At 42.2% G+C, this 22,892-nt stretch overlaps 3 protein-coding genes across 4 annotated transcripts; all 3 read right to left on the reverse strand.

Moving 5' to 3' along the window:
• Positions 1–712: 712 nt before the first annotated feature.
• Positions 713–5,480, reverse strand: LOC311361428 (uncharacterized protein). Its single transcript, XM_084481595.1, has 3 exons — positions 5,151–5,480; positions 3,884–4,225; positions 713–2,680 (listed from the first exon to the last, which is right to left on the reverse strand). Exons 1-3 carry the CDS (start codon positions 5,469–5,471, stop codon positions 1,373–1,375), a joined length of 1,971 nt encoding a protein of 656 aa, XP_084337721.1. The 5' UTR covers positions 5,472–5,480; the 3' UTR covers positions 713–1,372.
• Positions 5,481–8,992: 3,512 nt separating this feature from the next.
• On the reverse strand, positions 8,993–14,695 carry LOC311361429 (uncharacterized protein). Its single transcript, XM_084481596.1, has 3 exons — positions 14,371–14,695; positions 13,187–13,288; positions 8,993–11,506 (listed from the first exon to the last, which is right to left on the reverse strand). Exons 1-3 carry the CDS (start codon positions 14,680–14,682, stop codon positions 10,205–10,207), a joined length of 1,716 nt encoding a protein of 571 aa, XP_084337722.1. The 5' UTR covers positions 14,683–14,695; the 3' UTR covers positions 8,993–10,204.
• A 3,150-nt stretch (positions 14,696–17,845) lies between these two features.
• LOC311361045 (uncharacterized protein) lies at positions 17,846–22,892 on the reverse strand. 2 transcript variants are annotated; one of them, XM_084481214.1, is made up of 3 exons: positions 22,517–22,713; positions 20,558–20,647; positions 17,846–19,418 (listed from the first exon to the last, which is right to left on the reverse strand). In XM_084481214.1, the coding sequence occupies exons 1-3, from the start codon at positions 22,706–22,708 to the stop codon at positions 18,096–18,098; spliced, it is 1,605 nt and encodes a 534-aa protein (XP_084337340.1). In that variant the 5' UTR covers positions 22,709–22,713; the 3' UTR covers positions 17,846–18,095. The 2 variants fall into 2 exon arrangements, 1 of the variants encoding a protein (XP_084337340.1); XR_014638544.1 differs by having other exon boundaries at positions 19,381–19,418; positions 22,699–22,892.

Raw genomic sequence — 22,892 nt, forward strand, 5'->3', positions numbered from 1 at the left:
CTCTTTTTATTGGTAGGGCAAGGAGGACACCTAGTGGATTTTAGCAGTAATGGATGTGAAACGACGACCAATACCGTATTTGGTGCTACATTCTAACTTTTAGAAATACAATGCAATGTCACTGCAATAAATCATCCATCCGGTTATTTACAAAAAAAGGAAATAATAATTAGGACCCTGCTGCTCCCAGATCAACTGACAGCAGTCTGGAATTGGTTCTGGGAGGTTGTCCGTCATTCTGAGAGATTAACCTTTGAATGTAATGTGTTTTTACCTATTTGGATAGAGAAAATACTTCGAGTTGTCCCTTGGTCCAACCCAATTCCGAGTTCTTATTTTAAAAAGTCTAAGACGGGGCGATTCCTTTCCAATGCCATGTGGTGTATTCAAGAGACGGGTTTTAGGCTGCCTAACCTACACTCGAAACAGTACCCTTCGAACACATGATGCTTATTAGCCATTATCTGGAGAAATAGTTGAATAACTCAAAAAATCTGAAATAAGTAGGCAGGTTTGATGCAATCTTAATACAAGTAACCTAAATAACTTTCAGACTATACTTTTAGCTTACTTAAAACGATGCCATGTGTATTGCTGGCGTTTGTCAATAGGATAAATCAAGGAATAGTAGCATATTTTGTGTAGTTATCGAATGTAAAGTTGTACACGGTTTCAACAGAGCAAAATAGGTCAAGGACAAACAAAAGTCTGGTCAGCTTAATCAACAATTTATTTCAACTGAAGAGCTCTTGATATTTGCATAGCAAAAAAAAACAACTTCACACAATTACTTTCAAACTACCAATGATGAAACTATGATGGAAAAAGTAACATAAATTCCCACATACTGTTATGGGTTGAAAGAACAATAAACGACCACAAAGAATAGAGTCATAGTCCATGGTTAGATATTTGACTTGCACTGAGTGTCCCCAGACTTCTTTAGGAAACTTTATCCTGAATAGCATTCAGGTCCAATGGTCTTGATTGCTTGCGTCAGCTGGACATGGTGGAAGAACCTCAGTTAGTTTAGAGCTATTTTATTTATTATAAATATACGTTTATATTGGATGCATTTTATTGTCATGTGTGTCTGGTTACTGAAATGGTAAAACATATCAGGATGATATCCATTGAAACTAAAACATTAAGGGCAACTTGTATGATAGACTGTTTGAATATTTCACATGACGGGTCCAGTTATTAAACCTAATTGGAATTTTTTTTCTAAATGTACCCCACAAATACCTACTTTGATATACCAGCTCAGCTCTGGTAAATTCAGTTTGGATGTCAGATATGTGACATTTAAACAATTAAATGGATCCTTATGTTGATTGAGGTTAATTTCGAGGCCTTCCTCTACGTCCTCCTATGTTTCCTGACTTTTGACGACTTTTCTCTTCTTAGCCTCCTCCTCAGGGTTACTGTCCGAGTCACTCTCAGAATCCTTCTCTACAATATAATCGGTCATTGATCTCGGTCTGGCTTTCCGTTTGCTCTTCCGCATTTGCTTACTTTCCTCCATCTTGTCCTCTTCTCTCAGTTCAGAGGATGGATCCTTGTCACTCCAATTACTATCAATGTCCTCGGAAGAGTCTCTCCTCAAATGGCCCTTCACTGATGTCTCAGCTGCTGTGGTTGGGTCTGGGGCCTCCCCTTTCACAGCAGGAATAGAGTTTGTTGCTGCGTTTCTTTTGGGTCTTCCTCTGGGTCTACCCGTGGATTCCCAAATCGTCCTTTTGGTCCGTTTCACGGGTCCACTCAGCCCGGAATCTGAAGCTTCCTCTTTATGGTACCGCATAACGTGACTCTTCAAGCTCACGTTGTGATTGAAGCTCTTGTCACAGTGCTGGCACTGGAAGGGCTTCTCCCCGGTGTGCACACGCAGGTGGGATTTAAGGTGGCCCGGCTGGTTGAAGGAGCGACTGCAGAACTCACACACATACTCCTTCTTGCCAGTGTGCACCATGGTGTGTCTTTCCAAGTGGTTCGCATTCCGGAATTCCAAAGCACAATGGGGGCAGGTATATCTTTTGGGGCCCCGGTGTCCTTTCAAGTGTTCATTGCGTGCATGGATTTTGGCAAATGTCAAGGAACAGTCAGGGCATGTGTATGGTTTTGAACTGTATTTGTGGGCTCCCTCATGGGCATGTTTGTCAAGTTTTGTTTTAAAGGGGGCCAAACAGAACTTGCAGAGGTGCTTATAGCTTTCCTTGTGGATTGCGCTATGAAGTTTGAGGGAGTTTACGTCCACGCATCTCTTGCCACAAACATTACAGGAAAACGGTTTGATTTTATACTCGCATGTATGAGCCTTGCAGGTAAAGAAAAAGGCACCACATTCGGGACAAAGTTGACGGACTTTTTTAGGCAATTCAGTATTTGAATTCAAGTCGCTTTCGGTGCTGTCACCCGAGTCGTCACTCTCCAATTGGTCTGAATCTTGGTTTTCCCAGTCTGAATCACGGTCATCCTTCTCTTCATTTTCTTCTTCTTCTTCCCCTTCTTCACTTGAAGAGTTGATCTCTACTTCCGCCTTCCCCCCCGCTTCATTTGAACAATTGTTTTCTTTTCCTGCTTCCCCTCCTTCTTTATTTGAACAATTGTTTTCCTCATCAAAGGTAAACTCTGATAAGTCAAAGGTTATCCCAGGGCAGCTCTCCTCACATGGCGCAGTCTGCAAGAGAGATGGTAGTGACTGATTAATGCCAAGCATTCAGGTAAATAAATGACATAAAAAGCATAACAAAATTGTATCAAACCGTTACAAAAAATGTGAAAACAAGGAAGGCAGAAAACTTCTTAACAACAGAGAGGATGCTCTTAAAGTGTAAAGCCTAAACAGGCTTTAAACCAGTGTTTTTTCAACTTGTGGCAAGTATACCAATGGTGGTATACGAGGGTACTCTAGTTGGTAAATGGAATTAAATTCTTGAAAGACAAAAATATAGAAAAACGATATATAAGACAATAAAAATATTATAAATAAGTGTCACAGGCTTTGGCTGTAATAGTGGTTCTAAGCAAGGGGGGTTAATATAGGGGGGCCTGTGCCTCAGTAGAGCTTTATGTGTAGCAACGCCCCTGGTGGAAGCCACATGTTTAGATGAGCCACCCTCCTCCATACTAGCCGTTAGCTCTTAAAGGAACACTTCTCCCATTTGCATTAAGCTTTGTATCGTTAGAAACCCCCAGTCATATTTTTGAATGGCCGTGCATCATTCCCTCATTTTCCCTGAGACGGGAGAGATTTGTATCTACCTTAACACTTCCTGCTTTCTTTAGAAGACGCAAAATTATGATTTTTGCGTCATTTAAAGCAGGGAGTGTAAGGGGGGGGGGGGGGGGCTCTAGTGAGACTACAACTAGTTCCTCATTTTCAAACCCGCCTATAGTGGGTGGGACCCACTGACGCTACAGACCTATTACAGATCAGTGCCAGTGGGTGGGACTTCACTTGCAGAAACCTGCAGAAACTAACATCCGCCATTAGACTACTTGGATGCTAAGCTAACAGACGCTGTGGGGAAAGCTGTGCAGTAACGACAATGGCGGAAGGTACACAATCTGATATGGAAGATGGGGATTCTGAAGATTTGATGCTCGAATCAGATGTTCATGGCTTTATGAGCCGCAATATAGCGACAAGCATCTGAAGGGTGGCCTCTTCCCATCTTCCTGTTCCAAATAAACTCCTGCCAAGAGTTCTGTTCTTTTCTCCTCATACACGTTCTCAATAGCAGGGTGCAAGTAAGCCTTCTGGATGTTGTAAAATGTAGTTGTTCCAATCATTTGGACACCCATGGTTTGGCACCAGTCTGAGAGTTGTGTGTATGTGCCGCCCCCTGAACAGAACAGCTACAGCTGAAAGGAGATTTACCTCTGGCATTCCTCTTATGTCAGGTGAAGATGTCCAAGTCCCAGAATGGCCCCCCAGACACATCCATTCCACTGTCCTCTGTGCCCCAGAATCAAAGATGGTCTTTGAAGAAATCGGTTTTGCGCACATCTGGCAAAATTCAAATCGTGACATGAGGCTGGATTCATTGACGATGATGTTCTTTTCACGCCAGTCCTTTACACCTTCATATTCTGATGACGACGACGTGGGGGTGAGGGTTGAGTCAGGCTGATAGCTTTTGTCAGTTTCAGTTGGTGCTGACTGGTGTTCCTCGTCCTCTTCCGACGACGACAACACAGCTGCAGCAGACGTCGTTTGAGTCTGAAATGCCATGCGTTCAATAACGTTAAAAACATGAATAATGTTTATAAGAATAACATCAAACTAAAACACATGAAACAAGGTGAATTGACATCGAGAACAGCAAACGTATATAGAACTACTATTATGGTTCCACGTTCACGCAATGCAATGACCACGCAGTCGCTTCGACGTATTCGTGAACCTTTATGGTTCTGCTTCTGGTTTAGTGTCGCTATGCATGTCCGTGGTGAAGAGAGAACAAATAGTTGGTCTTCGTCTGTACATGCTATTACTTTACAATTGGTCTACTACTATAGGTTTTGATTTTGGTATGGTATGGATTCTAGCAACTTGAAAGCTGAATACGACTCAAACAATGTGCAACAAAAACAGAAGACAGGCTGCTAGTTGGTCGTCGTTGTCCATTTTGGTCATTACATTCGAAGTATATGATGACCGAAAACAAAACGTATCTGCTCTACGGCTATGGAGGCAGAAGTTACATGTTTGGCTTTTGATTTTTTTTTTTTTACATACAAAGCGTATTGCCGGAAATGTTGTAGATAGCGGACCAATCACAGCCCTTGCGGCTGCGTCGCCTCGACGCAAGGTTCATTCAACATTTTTTAGAGGTGCACGTCAGGCCCTTGCAGTGGACGCAAGGAGGGTCCGCAAGGACGTAACGGGTTCGTAACCCCCTTGCGTTGCGTGAACGTGGGGCCATAAAGAGCCCGCAACACGGACTCTTTATGGTCCCACGTGTCTATCTAACGTTACATTGTTGACTTTGCTTCTTCACTGCTGACGAGTCGATACACATTAGAACAACATGCGACAAAAACTTACTTTGACAGCCAACTTATATACAACTCACATGAGATGTGCTGCTTTACTGCAGATTACTGTCGGTGTGTGTTATCAGTAATAGTCGAGTGGGTCTTACCTCCAGGCAAATGCGTTTAGCGCTGCTAGTTCCAGACGGCTGTTCGTCATCTGGAGAGGTACACGGGATGGCGGTGTTCAAAAGAGCGGCTCTCTTCTTTCCCCGGACATTGTATTTGAAGTCTTCCGGCTTGAAATGGAGACTGCAAACCTTCTGTTGTTTTACGGCTTCCATGGCTGTGTCTTCTCCAAACTTCGGGTGATTGATAGCCCGTAGCCACTGTTTGCAACGCTCCAAATCTCTAGGTAGGAGATGAAAACTTACTGCTAGTCCCTTTCTTGTCCCGCTTGAACATCCCGGTACCATGCAAAAGTACCCCATTCCGAGAGAAATACAAACGAGGAGTCGATGGAAGAGCGGTGGTGTCTCTTCTTCTGTTGTTTTGTTTTTGGCTGTTGGCAAACAACTTATAGATGCATTACTGCCATCTACTGGTATGGAGTGTGGAATAAATAACAGCCTTCCTACTAAAAATAAATAAATAAATACAAATCAAATAATAATAATAATAATAATAATAATGAAAATATATAAAATAATGCTAAAAAATATATAGTAAAATAAAAAACAAAAAAAACAAATTAGTTACCCTAAGAAAAATGAAATAGAATTTGATGACACTTATTGGAATTATTTTGTAAAATATCTATTAGATCAAACTGTACTTTCTCTTTTCTGAAAATTTCCCTCACCTGTCTTCTGTCTTTCTCATACCTATCCATCCATTATAACATGTTCTGCAGTCTCTTTTTGCCCACAGTCACATCTGCCTGTTTCATGTTTTCCGGTGTACTGTTCAGCCCTGTGTACCCAAATCTGAGTCTCAATAGAACTGACTCCTCTGTTCTGTTCTTCCCTCCACATCTCATTTCTCCCACTTTCCTTTGGACTCTGTAGTACCATCGTCCTTTCCGCTCTTCCTCCCATATCTTTTGCCATCTCCTATTCAGTTTTTGCTTAATAATGACTTTCATTTCAGTTTTACCTTAAATCTATTTTGCTTCTTTTTCTAACGTTTTTGCTATTATACCATTATACCAAATTGCTAACATTTGGTATAATGTTTGTTGCACCTCAATCACAATATCTGGTCCGGTGTCTGAATGGTTGAACTGTTGGCTCTTTAATGCTGAACTGGAATCTGAACAAATAACCAACCTTATTGGCCTGGTGTCCTCCACTCACTGCACCGTTTACAGTATTGCCAGCAGTTCACCTGTATATACTGATATTTCATCTCATATTTCTTCCTCTTTTCCATATTGCCTCATCATCTGCAAAAAGTGAAACTCCCATCTCATTTTCTATTTCTTCATATACATAGTTTATAATTAAAGATAATAATAAAGGACTTAAAATGCTCCTTTGAGAGGTTCCATTTTCAATACCAACTGAGATTCCCAATTCATATTTGAATTAAACCCCCAAATAAAAAATCCTTAATCCATTTTAATACCCAATTAATACCCAATTGACCAAGTTTTACTAATAGCCCTTCTCCCTACATCGTGTCATATGCTTTCTCGATATCGAAAAACACAGCCACTACACTTTTTTATTTGTGCCTTCCTTATATTATGTTCTTAACATACTGCTGGATCCATTGTATGTCTCCCCTTCCTGAAACCACTCTGGTACATAAATATCCTTTGCATTCTAAATATTATGTTAACCTTTCATTTACCATTTTTTCCATTACTTTACACACGTTGAATGTTAAAGCAATAGGCTTATAATTCCCTAGATTTTTCAAGTCCTTCCCTGGTTTCCCTTTTGAAATTACTGCCTGCTTCCAGCTTTGCAGTAATTGTCCACCCTCCCACACTATGTGCATTAAAATCTCCACAACATATAACTTTTCCTCCTAAATACCCGGCAAGTTCATTCATTAACTCTATTGAAAGTTTTTTACACAGATTATAGAAATTTACAATTTTAACCTTTCCTTCTTTTGTCCAAAGTTCAACTACTAAGTATTCTAATTCTGTACCTTTTGCCAACAGCCTATATCGTATTCCTTGCTTTATACATATCACACAGCCCCCTCCACCCTATCTCTACGGATACTATCATATCCTTTAATTACAAAGTGTCGGTTAAAGCCAGGTTTCCTGAATACATATGTATATTTTGTCTATTTATTCTTCAAATATTTTATAATCCCTTTAAACTTCTGCCCATTATCCATTATGCTCCTTGCGTTTCATTGTAGTATAATCAAGTTGGCCTATCACCTGACCCTCTCTGCCTTCCCTCTGCTTCCAGCTTCTTGCTGATATTCTCCCACGATATATCTTTCAAGCCCAAAAATGATTTCAATTTTTTGTTTAACCTGATCAGAATAGTTGATTACATATGCAATGAAAACAAATCTTTTCAGCTGTCAGTTCTCTTGTTTTTTTGGCTGCTTGACTGTCCTCTGCTCTCGCCCCCAGCTGACGATCTCTGCCATTAATATCCTCTCTTCCCCTTTGTCCTTGCACCTTACTCACTGCTTATGTTACTTACTGGTTTCACTTGCTGAATCTCGACCACCCTCTTCCTGACTTCACATACCCCATACGTTACCCTGTGCTGTCCTCCGCAATTGCAGCATTTATCCTGCATATTGTCTCTGCACTCTTCAAATCTGTGCTCTCCTGTCTCCTCCACACTTTGGACATGTTTCCCTTTACATACCACTGTGATATGTCCATACCTCTGGCATTTATAACATCGGAGCAGTGGAGGGACATATGGCCTTACTGGAAAGCATCCGATTTTCACTTTGTCAGGGATTACAGCCCCCTGAAACTCCAGGAGCACAGAAACTCTCCTCCCTCCTCCCCTCAGTCTCTTTGCTCCACTCACCATGCCACCCACAATACCACGTTTGAGTTTTTCCAGATCTTCATCAACAGGTATGCCTGTTATTACCCCCTTTGTCACACTACTCTCACCAAGAATCCTTCTTTCGCTGACCATTTTCTTACATATACTTTTAATTTTTAAAGCCTTATTTTTCTGCTCCTCCGTTCTACATATTATGAACAAGTTCCACTCTTAAAATCTTCGCTTCCACCTCCCTATCCTATCACTTAGCTCCCTGGACAACACTATCAGGCTTAGATTTATATGCTCATCTTCCTTTCTGAATTTCAGAATTATTTTAATCTCCCTCACAACCTTTTTCAGAGCCACTCTGTCGTCTTCTGAACTGTTCCAAACAGTGACATTGCTGCATTGACTGAGCTCGTCCCTCCAGTTAACACCCTGTTCTAGATTCCTTGCTGATCTAGACACTGGAGTCCAGTCAGCAAACTCCATTTCATTGTGCTCTTCCTCGTCATCCACTCCTAACTGGGTTGCCATTCAAACCAGTCACACACCAGTTTATGCCAACCGCCAATTCAAAATATCAGATATCCATCGGAGTTGGCTACTGAAGTCCTTCAGTAACCACTGAAGTCCTTCAATAACCAACTTCAAAGATTCAAACCTGTCGCTTCCCGCAAAACACTCGTCTTCCGGGTCCGACCATGCTCCACCGAGCACTGTCTCTGATAGGCAGAGTTCTAGATCAGTGGGAGTGGCCTGCGGAGCTGTGCGTTGTGGTGCATTGTGGGAGTTGTCTTCAATCCACAAGCGCCTAAGTCTGCCTATTCTCGGTCAAGAATGCACCAAATTAGAAATGTATGTTACTATTCGACTACATATATGACCCACTTCCAATACAGATTCATGTTTCCACTGGTGAAATGCTCCTTTAACAGAACATACAGTATTTACCATGTTGTAGTACCCTTACAGCGCCAAATAATAAAGTCTCCAGTTTTCGTACCTTTTTAATTTTTCGGGCCGAATACAGTGACAAATGTCTTTGAAAACAATGATTCTACTTGATAATATGATAATTGATAATGTTTGAGTAATGTGTACTTTAGTTAGCTAGGCTAGCTAATTCTTGCTCTGTGGTGGTGATGTCTCCCTGGATGAATCCCTCGGACTGTTAATAGTCCATGGAAAAATGCGCTGTTTAGCGCTGTTTAGTGGGACGCGAAGAAAAAATATTTGTAAAACAATACCATCAAAATGCTACTATTTGCATAGATACTGTAATTGCATAAGCACAACCATAGTGTAGAGTGACACATACAAAGAATGCAACACATTTTTTGCAGAATGAAGACTTCTAACATAACAAATATATTGCTGAATGATTTGGTTAAACAACTCAACAAATCTGACCTAAGTAGGCTTGGCATAGTTAGATGCACATTCAAATCTAAAAACCAATAAACCTAACTAACTACTTTCAGACTACTTTTAGCTTACCTCAAATTATGTAATGCAAGTAGGCCTATTGGTGGCATTTGGACATAGGATAAAACAAGGAATAGCAGCATATTCTGTGTATAGTTATCGACACACAATCTGTACATGGTTTGAACAGAGCAACAGAGTTCAAGGACAACCAAAAGTCTGGTCATCTTTATCAAAAAATTATTTCAACTGAAGAACTCTTGATATTTGCATAGCAAAAAAGTCTGAACACAATTAATTTCAAACTGATGAAAAAATAACATCAATTCCAACGTACTGTTGATGGATTGAAACAACCAGAGTCCCCAGACTTACTTTAGGAAACTTTATCCTAAATAGCATTCAGGTGGTCACAAATGGTCTTGATTGCATCAGCTGGACATTGTGACAGAACCTCAAAGTTAGTTTAGAGCTATTTTATAAATACAATAGTTCTTTATATTGGATGAATTTTATCATCATGCGTGTCTGGTTACTGAAATGGTAAAACACATCAGGATGCTATCCATTAAAACTAAAACATATTAATGGCAACTTGTATGATAGACTGTTTGAATATTTCACATGACGGGCCCAGTTATTAAACCTAATTGGAAAAAATATTAATACATCATTTTCTAAATGTACCCCACAAATACCTACTTTGATATACCAGCTCAGCTCTGGTAAATTCAGTTTGGATGTTAGATATGTGACATTTAAACAATTAAATGGATCCTAATGATTTGGAAGTTTATTCCTCTGCCTTCCTCCTACGTTTCCTGACTTTTGACAACTTTTCTCTTCTTAGCCTCCTCCTCATGGTTACTGTCTGAGTCACTCTCAGAATCCTTCTCTACAATATAATCGGTCATTGATCTCTGGCTAGCTTTCCGTTTGCTCTTTCTCACTCCCTTGCTATCCTCTGCCTTGTCCTCTTTGGTCAGTTCATAGGATGGATCCTTGTCACTCCAATCACTATCAATATCAATGTCATCGGAAGAGTCTCTCCTCAAATGGCCCTTCCTTGATGTCTCAGCTACTGTGGTTGGGTCTGGGGCCTCCCCTTGCACAGCAGGAACAGAGTTTGTTGCTGTGATCCTTTTGGGTCTTCCTTTGGGTCTACCCATGGATGCCCGTTTCGTCCACTTCACGGGTCCACTCAGCCCAGAATCGGAAGCTCCCTCTTTATGGTACCGCATAACGTGACTCTTCAGGCTCACGTTGTGATTGAAGCTCTTGTCACAGTGCTGGCACTGGAAGGGCTTCTCCCCAGTGTGCACACGCAGGTGGGATTTAAGGTGGCTCCGCTGGTTGAAGGAGCGACTGCAGAACTCACACACAAACTCCTTCATGCCAGTGTGCACCATGGTGTGTCTTTCCAAGTGGTTTGGATTCGGGAATTCCAAAGCACAATGAGGGCAGGTATATCTTTTGGGGCCCCGGTGTCCTTTCAAGTGTTTATTGCGTGCATGGATTTTGGCAAATGTCAAGGAACAGTCAGGGCATGTGTATGGTTTTGAACTGTATTTGTGGGCTCCCTCATGGGCATGTTTGTCAAGTTTTGTTTTAAAGGGGGCCAAACAGAACTTGCAGGGGTGCTTATAGCTTTCCTTGTGGATTGCGCTATGAACTTTGAGGGAATGTACGTCCGTGCATCTCTTGCCACAAACATTGCAGGAAAACGGCTTGATTTTAAACTCGCATGTATGAGCCTTGCCGGTAAAGAAAAAGGCACCGCATTCGGGACAAAGTTGACGGACCTTTTTAGGCAATTCAAAATCTGAATTCAAGTCGCTTTGGGCGCTTTCACCCGAGTCGTCACTCTCAGATTGGTCAGAATCTTGGTTTTCCCAGTCTGAATCACGGTTATCCTTCTCCTCTTCACTTTCTTCTTCTTCCCCTTCTTCACTTGAAGAGTTGTACTCTACTTCCACCTTCCCCCCCGCTTCATTTGAACAATTGTTTTCTTTTCCTGCTTCCCCTCCTTTATTTGAACAGTTGTTTTCCTCATCAAACGTAAACTCTGATAAGTCAACGGTTATCCCAGGGCAGCTCTCCTCACATGGCGCAGTCTGCAAGAGAGATGGTAGTGACTGATCAATGCCAAGCATTCAGGTAAATAAATTATATAAAATGAGTAACAAAATTGTATCAAACCATTACAAAAAATGTGAAAACAACGAAGACAGAAAACTTCTTAAAGATCCCATGGCATGCTACTTTATGAATGCTTTTATATAGCTGTTAGTGTGCCCCTAATACAGTACTTCAGCCTTGGTGCAGAATTACAGCCACTACGACCCAGTCCCACAATGAGCTCTCCACAAACATGCTGTTTTTTTTTTAGAGGCGGGTCAAGGTGGAGGGTAGGAGTGTGGCCCTGAGCAGCTTGCGGCCATGGTACTATGCGCTACTGTTTACAGAGGATGTATCGCAATGGCGAGGCGCACACAGCTTTTGGCCGTGTTCTGTAAATATTCTAGTACACTCCTGGTGCTCCGGCGGGAGTCCAGGAGCTCTATATCTAAACAATATAATATCATACATAGATATCTATATCCTATAATGTATATTATCACAGCCAAAATCAGTGTGTGCCTCCAGACGATATTACGTATTTCAAACGACTGCGTCGGGTTGTCCAACGTCTCTGGTTCTTCCACATCAATCTGTAGACTGAACCGCGACATGGAGGAGAAAGGGATTGTTGCCCGCGATTGTTCACCGTGATTGTCTCCCGCTGGAGCCCTGGTGTTGCCCGGCGGTGGTGCCTCGGCAGCGGGCAGCGGGGCTCCGGCAGGAGACAAACGCAGGCAACAATCCCTTTCTCCTCCATGTCGCGGTTCATGTACTTCAGGGATTCAAAGCCAAAATTCCTTTCCCCCCCCAATTCCTATTCAACCATGGCTGAGATAACCCCCACTACGAGTCTCGTTGTGGAAATACCAGAGACGTCGGAGAACCTGACACAGTCTAGTCTTTTCACCAAATGCAAGCTTGCCTTATTGTGTTGCGTGTTATGTGCCATAACACCAACAGCAGAACGGTTATCCAAATAACAAAGAAGTGTACAACACTTGCGTTACAGTGTGTGTATTGACACACACACACAATCAATAAATGTCTGGCCCTTCACACACACACACACACACACACACACACACACACACACACACACACACACACACACACACACACACACACACACACACACACACACACACACACACACACACACACACACACACACACACACACACCTCATTGGCGGGCCAAATTCTCTGGGCAGGCAAAGCAGAGAAAGGGGAGGTAACATTTCCCCGTATGACGACATACAGGGAAAATTCCAAATCAGCGCGTATGAGCCTTGTTTTTTCAAAGGCAGAGCAGGATACCTAGTGCTCATTTTACACCGAACACCATTTCTAGCTACTGGGGGACCATAGGCAGGCTAGGGGAACTCATATTTATGTTAGAAAACCTCAAAGTGAAATTTTCATGCCATGGGACCTTTAACAACAGAGCAGATGCTCTTAAAGTGTAAGCACTAATGAGCCTAAACTGGCTTTTTTTGTGGCAAGTATACCAATGGTGGTACACGAGGGTACTCCAGTTGGTAAATGGAATTTCATTCATGAAGGACATAAAACAAACAAGGTTTCTTTTCAATGTTAAATTCCACAAATTTTAGTCATACAGTAGTTTTAGTTTTAGTTAAATTCCATTAGAGACAATATGCTGTACAAACTTACAAACTGTGCTGGGAACGAGGGAGGATTCTTTCCTGGTGCTGACTGGTGTTCCTCATCATCTCCCAACGACAAGAACAAAGCTGCAGCAGATGTAGTTTGAGTCTGAAATGCCATGCGTTCAATAACGTTAAAAAACATTTGAATAACATCAAACTAGCACACGTGAAACAAGGTGGATTTACATCGATAACAGCAAACGTATATACAGTAGAACATAGCGGGCTGATTATGGTCCCACGTTCACGCAACGCAATTACCACGCAGTCGCTTCGACGTATTCGTGAACCTTTATGATTCTGCGACGGTTTTACGTGTCGCTATGCATGTCTGTGGTCAAGAGAGAACAAATAGTTGGTCTTCTTCTGTACATGCTATTACTTTACAATTGGTCTACTACTATAGGTTTTGATTTTGGTATGGTATTGTATTCAACTTGAAAGCTGAATACGACTCAAACAATGTGCAACAAAAACAGAAGACAGGCTGCTGGTGTGTTCCAGATGCCCCAGACGACTCAGAGTTACACTTGTGAAGTCCTGTTTCGTAGCACTTATAGCGTTCCCGTTCGTCTTTGTGATTGTGTCATGTCATTGGCTAGTCATTGTTATTATTAGCTACATTAACCTCTTTAGCAAACCAGCTCAAAAACAAACAAAAACAACTTGACATTGTATTGCACGCACAGCAAGACCATGCAATGCAAATATTGGTGACCGGAATAAAGTAGCAATGTAATCACGTGTGTAAGAACATTTAAAATCGACATTAAAATGACCAACGTGATACAAATACAAAGAAAAAAAATCTATTCACGGGCGCAGCCATTTTTGTTGAGAGCGTCATCATTGAGCTCGGTCGACTCTCAGAGGGGGCGCGACCAAAAGGGGGCGTGCCTCAGAGAAATGCCGCAAGAAAGCTGGGAAATTTCCCCACTTGGACCTCGGAAGGCTGGTGTCCGAGGCATCTGGAACACCCAATAAATTTGAACTTTGAAACTTCTTCACTGCTGACGAGTCGCGTTTTAACGAAGCCGACACATTAGAATAACATGCGACACAAACATGCAAAAGAAGGCAGATTTACTTTGTAAACAGCCACCTTTATACAACTCATATGAGATGTGCTGCTTTACTGCAGACGACTGTATCAGTGTGTGTCATCAGTAATAGTTGAGTGGGTCTTACCTCCAGGCAAATGCGTTTAGTGCTGCTAGTTCCAGACGGCTGTTCGTCGTCATCTGGAGAGGTAAATATCGACGGAATTGCGATGTTCAAAAGAGCGGCTCGCTTCTTTCGCAGGGCATTGAATTCGAAGTCTTCCGGCTTGAAATGGAGACTGCAAACCTTCTGTTGTTTTCCGGCTTCCATGGCTGTGTCTTCTCCAAACTTGTGATTGATAGCCCGTAGCCACTGTTTGCAACGCTCCAAATCTCTGGGTAGGAGATGAAAACTTACTGCTTGTCCTTTCCTTGTCCTGATTGAACATCCCGGTACCATGCAATAGTTCACCATTTCGAAAGAAATACAAACGAGGAGTCGACGGAAGAGCGAGGTCTCTTCTCTTCTTCTTATTATTATTATTCTTCTTCTGTGTTGTTTTTTGGCGGCTGGAAAACAACTTACCGCCATCTACTGGTACGGAATGTGGAATAAATAACAACCTCCCCACTAGAAATGAATAAAAATAATTAAAAAATGTATAACCTATATTTTTTCAAACAAATGAGTGACCCTAAGAAAACGAAATAGAATTTGATGACACTTATTGGAATTGTTATATTAAATAAATTGTGCTTTCTCTTTTTTTTTAATTTCCCTCACCTGCCTTCTTCTCATACCTCTCACAATAACATGTTCTACAGCCTCTTCTTTCCCACAGTCACATCTGCCTGTTTCATGTTTTCCTATTAAAAACTGTGTACTGTTCAGCCCTGTGTACCCAAATCTGAGTCTCAATAGAACTGACTCCTCTCTTCTGTTCTTCCCTCCACATCTCATTTCTCCCACTTTCCTTTGGACTCTGTAGTACCATCATCCTTTCCGCTCTTCCTCCCATAGCTTTTGCCATCTCCCTTTCAGTTTTTGCTTAATAATGCCTTTCATTTCAGTTTTACATAATACTTAAATCTATTTTGCTTTTTTTGGTAACTTTTTTGCCACCTTATCTGCCATTTCATTTCCCCTTATTCCAGTGTGTGCTGGAACCCATAAAAATATAAATATTAGCCTCAACATTTGAATACATTTTAATGTTTGTTGCACCTCAATCACAATATCTGGTCTGCTGTCTGAAGTCTAATACAGGTTGGTTGTGATGACATCTCATTTTAAACGATAGCCTATAATATCACATGATAACTAGGCATATAGCATATGTAAAATAACCAAGTGTGACATCATATCGAGGACTTTATTTATCTATTTATTTTTCCCTTTCGCAATATGACGTCATCTGGAGTGTTTCTACACAGTGATTGAACACACGCATTCTTCGGCTTCCAGCCAGTAAGCATCCAGGGTCAGCTAGTGGAACAAGTAGGCCTACAGGTTTTTAGGTACATGGGCATAGAAATGGACACTTCCCTGTCCTTCTCACAACACAGACACAAAATACAAAAAAGCACAACAACGTCTCCACCTGCTCAGGAAACTCAGAACATTTCAGGTCAGCAAGGACATTTTAACCTTGGTTTACCGCACCCTCATTGAATCAGTTCTCACTTTAAATATCTCTTCCTGGTACAACCAACTCACCATCAAACACAAAACAAAACTCATACGCATAGTGAATCAGGCTGCCAAAATAACTGGCTCCCCCAATCCCCCCCCCCCCCTATCTGAGCTGTACAGCTGTGCAGTGATCAGGAAAGCCAGAGGACCCTCTCATCCCATCCATCACTCCTTCCAGCTGCTACCATCAGGGAGGCGTTTACCACTGGCCCGTAAAAATACCTACAAGACCTACCTTCATCCCCTCTGCAATAGCCCTAGTGAACAGCACAAAATGAACAACAGTCAGCTGATACCTCAACACCCATGTCTTGTCTTTTATGTCTGTGACTGTGACTGAAAGAAAATTTTCTGTAACCCTTGTGTAACAGACAAAGTATTATCTTATCTTATCTATAATCACTGTTATTGGAAAGCTTGGTTTGAAATGCTAATGCTAATGCACATGATGTGTACATTGGTTCTCAAACTGGTAGGCCTACGCGTACCTACGGGTGCGCTGTTTAGTGGAACGCGAAGAAAGAAGAAAGAAATACAATTTATTTTAAAACAATATCAAAATCTACTGTTTGCATACATATACTGTAGTTGCATAAGCACAAAATCATTGTAATAAACCATAGTATGTAGAGTGACACACACAAAGAATGAAACACTTATTTTTTTGCAGAATGAAGACTTCTAACTTAACAAATATATTGCTGAATGATTTGGTTAAATAACTCAACAAATCTGACCTAAGTAGGCTGGACATGGTTAGATGCAAATTCTAATCTAAAAACCAATAAACCTAACTAACTACTTTCAGACTACTTTTAGCTTACCTCAAATGATGTAATGCAAGTATTGGTGGCATTTGGCAATAGGATAAAACAAGGAATAGCAGCATATTCTGTGTAGTTATCGACACACAATCTGTACGTGGTTTGCAAAGAGCAACAGAGGTCAAGGACAACCAAAAGTCTGGTCAGCTTTATCAACAATTTATTTAAACTGAAGAACTCTTGATATTTGCATACCAGTAGTAACAAATCAAATTCTGAACACAATTAATTTCAAACTACCAATGATAAGACGATGATGAAAAAAGAACATAATTTCCAACGGAAATGGATTGAAACAACAATTAACGACCACAGACTCCCCAGACTTACTTTAGGAAACTTTATCCTAAATAGCATTCAGGCCCAATGGTTTTGATTGCTTGTGTCAGCTGGACACTGGCTATTTTATGTATTATATTATAAATATGATAGTTCTTTATATTGGAGGTTAGGGTTAGGGTTAGCCCTAACCCTATATATTGTCATGTGTGTCTGGTTACTGAAATGGTAAAACATATCAGGATAATATCCATTAACACTAGGGGTGCAACGGATCAAAAAACTCACGGTTCGGATCGTTCCTCGGATCAGAGTCACGGATCGGATCATTTTTCGGATCAGCAAAAAAAAAAAATAGACAAGACAAATAAACATAAGTTGTGTCTTTTTGTTTATTGTTATTATTGTTTGTGATAGCTTTAGCCCGGTAGGTTTGTGCAGGAAGGGGCTGTTTAAATGCCGCGGTGATAAGCGGTTGTTGAGTCGCTTTCGGTTTCACTCCTGTCAGTGAAACACCGGGGTGATGTCGCTGCAAATGCGTGGTCATGCTAGATGTGTAACCGTCACGGTTTTATCCACTAACCTCTTTCCTTCATCATTAACTTTGACAGGGAAGCCAAAATGCTCCCAAACAGGGGATTTAAATGACGCGGGGTGTTCAAGCTCCTCCGTTCCTCCGCTCGCCATGACCACGCTGTGTGTGGACTGAACATGCGCACAATTATTTTTTTCTATAAATCAATCCGCGGATCATGTGTGTGCCGAACCGAAATAATTGATCCGAACGGATCACGGATCAATGATGATCCGTTGCACCACTAATTAACACTAAAACATATTAATGGCAACTTGTATGATAGACTGTTTAATATTTCACATGACGGGTCCAGTTATTAAACCTAATTGGAAAAAATATTAATACACCATTTTCAAAATGTACCCCAGAAATACCTACTTTGTTATACCCATTCAGCTCTGGTAAATTCAGTTTGGATGTTAGATATGTGACATTTAAACAATTAAATGGATCCTTATATTGATTTGGAGGTTTATTCTGAGGCCTTCCTCTACGTCCTCCTATGTTTCCTGACTTTTGACAACTTTTCTCTTCTTAGCCTCCTCCTCAGGGTTACTGTCCGAGTCACTCTCAGAATCCTTCTCTACAATATAATCGGTCATTGATCTCTGGCTGGCTTTCCGTTTGCTCTTCCTCACTCTCTTGCTTTCCTCCCTCTTGTCCACTTCTGTCAGTTCATAGGATGGATCCTTGTGACTCCAAGTACTATCAATGTCCTCGGAAGAGTCTCTCCTCAAATGGCCCTTCCCTGACGTCTCAGCTGCTGTGGTTGGGTCTGGGGCCTCCCCTTGCACAGCAGGAATAGAGTTTGTTGCTGCGTTTCTTTTGGGTCTTCCTCTGGGTCTACCCGTGGATTCCCAAATGGTCCCTTTGGTCCGTTTCACAGGTCCACTCAGCCCGGAATCGGAAGCTTCCTCTTTATGGTACCGCATAACGTGACTCTTCAAGCTCACGTTGTGAGTGAAGCTCTTGTCACAGTGCTGGCACTGGAAGGGCTTCTCCCCGGTGTGCACACGCAGATGGGATTTAAGGTGGCCCGGCTGGTTGAAAGAGCGACTGCAGAACTCACACACAAACTCTTTCATGCCAGTGTGCACCATGGTGTGTCTTTCCAAGCGGTTTTGATTCGGGAATTCCGAAGCACAATGGGGGCAGGTATATCTTTTGGGGCCCCGGTGTCCTTTCAAGTGTTCATTGCGTGCATGGATTTTGGCAAATGTCAAGGAACAGTCAGGGCATATGTATGGTTTTGAACTGGATTTGTGGGCTCCCTCATGGGCATGTTTGTCAAGTTTTGTTTTAAAGGGGGCCAAACAGAACTTGCAGAGGTGCTTATAGCTTTCCTTGTGGATTGCGCTATGAACTTTGAGGGAATGTACGTCCGTGCATCTCTTGCCACAAACATTGCAGGAAAACGGCTTGATTTTATACTCGCATGTATGAGCCTTGCCGGTAAAGAAAAAGGCACCACATTCGGGACAAAGTTGACGGACCTTTTTAGGCAATTCAGAATCTGAATTCAAGTCACTTTCTGCGCTTTCGCCGCTTTCACCGCTTTCACCCGAGTCGTCACTCTCAGATTGGTCTGAATCTTGGTTTTCCCAGTCTGAATCACGGTCATCCTTCTCCTCTTCACTTTCTTCTTCTTCCCCTTCTTCACTTGAAGAGTTGTTCTCTACTTCCGCCTTCCCCCCCGCTTCATTTGAACAATTGTTTTCTTTTCCTGCTTCCCCTCCTTTATTTGAACAATTGTTTTCCTCATCAAAGGTAAACTCTGATAAGTCAACAGTTATCCCAGGGCAGCTCTCCTCACATGGCGCAGTCTGCAAGAGAGATGGTAGTAACTGATCAATGCCAAGCCTTCAGGTAAATAATGATATGAAAAGAGAAAACAAAATTGTATCAAACCATTACAAAAAATGTGAAAACATCAAAGACAGAAAGATCCAAGATCCCATGGCATGCTACTTTATGAATGCTTTTATATAGCTGTTAGTGGGTCCCTAATACAGTACTTGAAGATGTTTAAGAAATTCAGCCTTGGTGCAGAATTACAGCCACTACGAGCCAGTTCCACAATGAGCTCTCCACAAACGTGCCGTTTTTAAGAGGCGGGTCAAGGTGGAGGGTGGGGGTGTGGCCCTGAGCAGCTTGCGGCCACGGTACTATGCGCTACTGTTTACAGTGTATCGCAATGGCGAGGCACACACAGCTTTAGGCCGTGTTCTGTAAATATTCTAGAACACTCCGGGTGCTCTGGCGGGAGTCCTGGAGCTCTATATCTAAATAATATAATATCATACATAGATATCTATATCATATAATGTATATTATCACAGCCAAAATCTGTGTGCACCTCCAGACGATATTATGCATCTCAAACGACTGCGTCGGGTTCTCCGACGTCTCTGGTTCTTCCACATCAATCTGAAGTACACTGAACCGTGACATGGAGGAGAAAGGGATTGTTGCCTGCGATTGTTCACCGCGATTGTCTCCCGCTGGAGCCCTGGTGTTGCCTTAGCGCTGCCCGCTGCCCAGCGGGGCTCCGGCGGGAGAAAATCGCGGGCAACAATCCCTTTCTCTTCCATGTCGCAGTTTATGTACTTCAGGGATTCAAAGCTAAAGTTCCTTTCCCCCAATTCCTTCTCAACCATGGCTGACATAACCCCCACTAAGTCTCGTTGTGGAAACACCAGAGACTTCAGAGAACCCGACGCAGTCTAGTCTTTTCACCAAATGCAAGCTTTCCTTATTGTGTTGCGTGTTATGTGCCATAACACCAACAGCAGAACGGTTATCCAAATAACAAAGAAGTGTGCAACAATACAATACACATAATTATCAAAAAATGAATGTAGGGACAAGAATAAAATAAAACTGCTCAATATTCATTTGCTTCCACAACACACACACACTATTATATACTGTATACACACACACACAACAATTTGTAGCTTACCTCTCTGCATGAGAGTGTGGTTTGAGAAGTAGACTGGCCTTGGAATTGATCTTCTGAGCCAACTATCCCAGCAGCTGAAGCAATCGGATTCTGAAATGTCACCATGAAGACAACAGTTATTACTAGTATAATGTTAGATTATATCACTCACTGAAAATGATGAGTCATTTAAAACATGTTTTCTTTGAACACACGATTATAACAGCGAAAAACAAAGCTGCTTTACTGTTTTTGAACAATTTTAACAATTTGCCCCGATAGCAGCTATTATTGTGTACTTTGTAAACATAAATATAGTAGAATATTACAACAGTCTAAAGGCCGCCTCATACCGGATCCGGACGAAATTCGTCTGTCCGTACTAAACGTTGTCTCCGGGACTACCCTTCATACCTCCGTCCGGTTTCAGCGTTGTTATGGATGTTACGCAAAACAACCTCTAGAGGGCAGTGACTGTCATGTATAAAATGACCGGCATCGATAATCGCAAACATGAGCTGCTTTCACATATGACCTCCGTCTTTTCTCCGCATTTGTGGAGCAGGAGGTTCGACCGTGAGGGTCATTCACACTTATTCACACTTGATGCCCGATATGCGGAGATCGGTGTCAGTAGAATCTCCGGCTGCTTAAGGGGGGCGGGCTTGCAAGGGACGGCATATGACATAGGGTCGCAAGGGACGGGATCGGATTTGTTTTGGTTTGACCGCAGACAGCACGCAGGCAAAACGGGCAGAACTCATCGTGATCATGTTAAATGTTGCTGCAGCGATGCATATGCATATATTCCGTTGCATCCACAACATCCGCATCGATCAATGAAAGATTGGAGCATAAGTTACAGACAAATAGAAGAAACGGCTAACAAGAAAGGCGTTGCGATGACTGCGTTACCGGAGGAAGAGAGCGTCTTTTTTGGCTTCATTTCACATCTAACAAACACTGGGACAAATTTCTGTGTTTAACTGAGAAAAAAGGGAGTGGAAGGACGGGACCCTATAATGTTCAGCTAACTGTTGTCAATAATAATTGTTACGAGAGTAGCGTATGTGTGTGTATTTTTTCAGGAGGTCCAACGTCAGGATATGTCATTCACATATACGGCACGTCCGTAGAATCTACGGAGAATAGATGGATGCACGTCCATATGTGAAAGCGGCTATGGTATCTGTAGAGGAGATGACGGTGGCATGTGGCACCCCTCACCAAGCTGCAGATTCTCTGCTCAAAATTTAAATTAAAAAAAGTTTTTTTTTTAAATTATATATATATATATATATATATACACACATAGATACACAACAAAGATAGCGTAGCATAGGCCTACTATTCTCTCTCTCTATTTTTGCGAATGGTTGGACTTCTCTACTGCAGGTGTAGCACCCAATTTGGTTCTCCCCCAGATCCTGTTCCCCCTTACGTTGATTTACTGATGAGCCGTGCGTAGTTGCTATGTTACCGTACGTACTGACGGAGGAAACGCAATTAGAAACACAGCTGGATGTACGGAAAGCGAAATGGGACAAACCTCACACCATGCTGTGCGGCAGTAGTCTATGCTACGTTGATTTTAGCGTCATAACACAACTATGAATGTGTAGGCTACTGTTATGTAATTAAATAACAGAAGATCGGACAATGGCGACATCTCGTTTTCGCGTGCAAGCTCACGCAAATCGTCATTATGTACCACTTCGCTTTCCGTAGGACCAGTTGTTCTGGGTTGGTTGCGGGCGGCGTCAGTTAACATGGCGGTTCGAGGGGGAACATGAATTCCGATGGGGGACCAAATCGGGTGTCTCACCGCCTCGATCTCCGGTGGTATTGCTCCGGTTCGTCCGGAGCACTCCGGATTCGTAAGCTCAGAGACGACGGAGCCACTGACGGACGAAACTACCTCCGGGACCGGACAAAAGCGTCCGTATCCGTATTTACCGTAGGGTGTGAATGGGCCTTTACCTGTAGGCGAGTGCGTTTTGCTGCGGGAGGTGCATTAGCAGCGCTGGCCCGTTCGTCATCTGGGGACGGGCCCACAGCGAAGACGGACGGAACAGCAGTTTTTTTTAGAGCGTCCCTCATCATGCCGAAAAGATTTCTATCATAATCCTCCAGTTTGAAATGGAGACTGCATATCGTTTTACCTTTTATCATTTCAATACCGGCGTCTTCTCCAATAGTGGGGTTGTTTATCGCCCGCAGCCATCGTTTGCAACGCTCACTGTCTCTCACTGGCAAAACGTGAAAACTTACTTTCTGTCCCTTCCTAGACTTTTCGGTGCAACCGGGTACCAAACAACTATTGGGCATTTTGCGTTTGAAAAAACGAGAGCAGAAG

The sequence above is a fragment of the Micromesistius poutassou genome, assembly GCF_964030765.1.
Source record: "Micromesistius poutassou genome assembly, chromosome: 16".
NCBI classification, from domain to species: domain Eukaryota; kingdom Metazoa; phylum Chordata; class Actinopteri; order Gadiformes; family Gadidae; genus Micromesistius; species Micromesistius poutassou.

Coding starts and splice junctions, on each gene's coding strand:
- LOC311361428 (XM_084481595.1), bottom strand. CDS start 5,471: ATGGGGTACTTTTGCATGGTACCGGGATGTTCAAGCGGGACAAGAAAG. Junction 4,226..5,150: donor CTAAACGCATTTGCCTGGAG/GTAAGACCCACT, acceptor ATGGCATTTCAG/ACTCAAACGACGTCTGCTGC. Junction 2,681..3,883: donor ACATAAGAGGAATGCCAGAG/GTAAATCTCCTT, acceptor TCTCTCTTGCAG/ACTGCGCCATGTGAGGAGAG.
- LOC311361429 (XM_084481596.1), bottom strand. CDS start 14,682: ATGGTACCGGGATGTTCAATCAGGACAAGGAAAGGACAAGCAGTAAGT. Junction 13,289..14,370: donor CTAAACGCATTTGCCTGGAG/GTAAGACCCACT, acceptor ATGGCATTTCAG/ACTCAAACTACATCTGCTGC. Junction 11,507..13,186: donor CCTCGTTCCCAGCACAGTTT/GTAAGTTTGTAC, acceptor TCTCTCTTGCAG/ACTGCGCCATGTGAGGAGAG.
- LOC311361045 (XM_084481214.1), bottom strand. CDS start 22,708: ATGATAAAAGGTAAAACGATATGCAGTCTCCATTTCAAACTGGAGGAT. Junction 20,648..22,516: donor CAAAACGCACTCGCCTACAG/GTAAAGGCCCAT, acceptor GTGACATTTCAG/AATCCGATTGCTTCAGCTGC. Junction 19,419..20,557: donor CCACACTCTCATGCAGAGAG/GTAAGCTACAAA, acceptor TCTCTCTTGCAG/ACTGCGCCATGTGAGGAGAG.